This window comes from Pyxicephalus adspersus, chromosome 2 (genome assembly GCF_032062135.1).
Source record: "Pyxicephalus adspersus chromosome 2, UCB_Pads_2.0, whole genome shotgun sequence".
NCBI lineage: Eukaryota > Metazoa > Chordata > Amphibia > Anura > Pyxicephalidae > Pyxicephalus > Pyxicephalus adspersus.
The window spans coordinates 149,143,116-149,144,868 of record NC_092859.1 but is presented as its reverse complement, the minus strand read 5'-3'; the positions used below and the strand labels follow the sequence as shown (position 1 = coordinate 149,144,868).

General features: G+C 37.4%; 1 protein-coding gene across 1 annotated transcript in view; it reads left to right on the top strand.

The window, feature by feature from the left end:
• The window catches only part of MAN2A2 (mannosidase alpha class 2A member 2), a gene marked incomplete in the record, with an annotated part of 99,434 nt that overhangs the window by 83,601 nt on the left and 14,080 nt on the right, over positions 1-1,753 (top strand). The window contains 1 exon segment of the mRNA XM_072402755.1: positions 1,457-1,579. Coding sequence (XP_072258856.1) covers positions 1,457-1,579 — 123 coding nt within the window.

Sequence of the window (1,753 nt, the reverse complement as noted above, 5' to 3'; positions counted from 1 at the left end):
TTTGTGTATATATATAGTAGAACACAAAGAAACTAATATGGTGCTTGGCATTAGAAGAGTGGCCAAGCTTGCCAGTGCACGTTTGACCAGACCCCCTAAAAAAATGTCAAGGTACAATAAGAAAACCTATGCATTTATTTTGGCAGAAGGATTTTGGTATAAACTTGTTTAGATTTATTTGTGTTCTGTGTAAAGAAAAGAAAAGTGTGCCATTTGCAATACAGATTTCATAAAACAGTTCATTTGCTTTTAATGTTAATGGTTCAAAGAATTTTAGGCTGAATGGTCAGCCCCCACACATTTTCACCTCACCAAATCTGGCCCTCTTTGCAAAAGCTTTACACACCCCTGGTCTAGGGGGAATACATTTGGGGGAGTCAGTAATGGAAAAGGATCTGGGGGTTCTGGTGGATCACAGACTTAACAGCATGCATTGACAAGCTGCAATATCTAAAGCTAGCAAAGTACTTTCTTGTATTAAAAGAGGAATAGACTGCAGAGATGGAGACATTATCCTGCCATATAACTATGGACTTTGTACAGCGCTGTGTAATATGTCGGCACTATATAAATACTGGATAATTATATTGGTATGTCGTGGTATCTGAGTGCTCATGCAAAGCCTGCGAAATTGTATAAGAAGGGGAGGATGTGGCATGTTTTCTATTCTTAGGGCTTTGGCAGTAGATTGGTACATTGGGGGCACACAGCAGATACAGAATAGTTGCTGCAATGTTGATGGTTAGGTAAGCACTATATACTGCATACAGTTTACTTTAAGATGTCCTTAAATGATGCTCACGATTCTGTTCCCAAGTCATTACACAACAATCAATGTTTTCTGTAAAGCAGATTTATTTTTATTAGGGAAGGATGCTAGCAATTAGGATCAATAGTAGAGATAAAGGAAGTATTTATGAAGCAATGTGTTAGTAGACGATCCCACTTGTCCTATCAGTTATTAGTAATTCAAAAATATATCCGTACTGCAAGAGCATTGTGCAATTTCAAACTGAATAATGTACACAATGGGGACAATCTTTTAAAGGGAGAACACCGCTAGAAACAAATGTGTAGTGGTTCAGTGATATATAGTTCAGTGCTTATCAACCAGGTTTCCTTCAGAGATTGATAGGGATTTCTTGAGCAATGAACAATTTGTTGCTGAAATATAATTGACACCAATGGTCTTTTTGGCTATCTGTAAGGGTGATATTTTTCCCAATGTAAGAGCCATTCCACCCATAGACCACCTTACTAATATACTGTGATTTGTGAATATACTAATTTTTGTAGGGGATGTCAGAGGACCTGAAAGTTATTTAAATGCCCCCATTGTAAAAAAAAAAAAAATGAGAAACGCCGATATAGGATAGATTAATTTGTTTTTGCCCTTCACATATTTAAATGATGAATAACTTTCTGTAAAGCATATTTTAATTAGTTATTTCTGTAGGGTATTAAACAAGCCGGTGAGGAGCAAGAACAGAAGATCAACATGGAATTTCTCATTTATGGAACACGAACTTCCAAGGATAAAAGTGGAGCCTATCTCTTCCTTCCTGATGGAGATCCCAAGGTATAGAGTCCACCATAATCAGTCCTGCATGTTCTTATGGCTTCCGCAATTAACAGTCAAATGTATTTATTACCCTCCTAGCAGTATTCCCGAGTGTGACTCGGGGTGGATTTTACCTCCAAATAGCGGTAATCCCGAGTCACACTCGGGGTAGCTTTAAACTAAAAAAAAAAA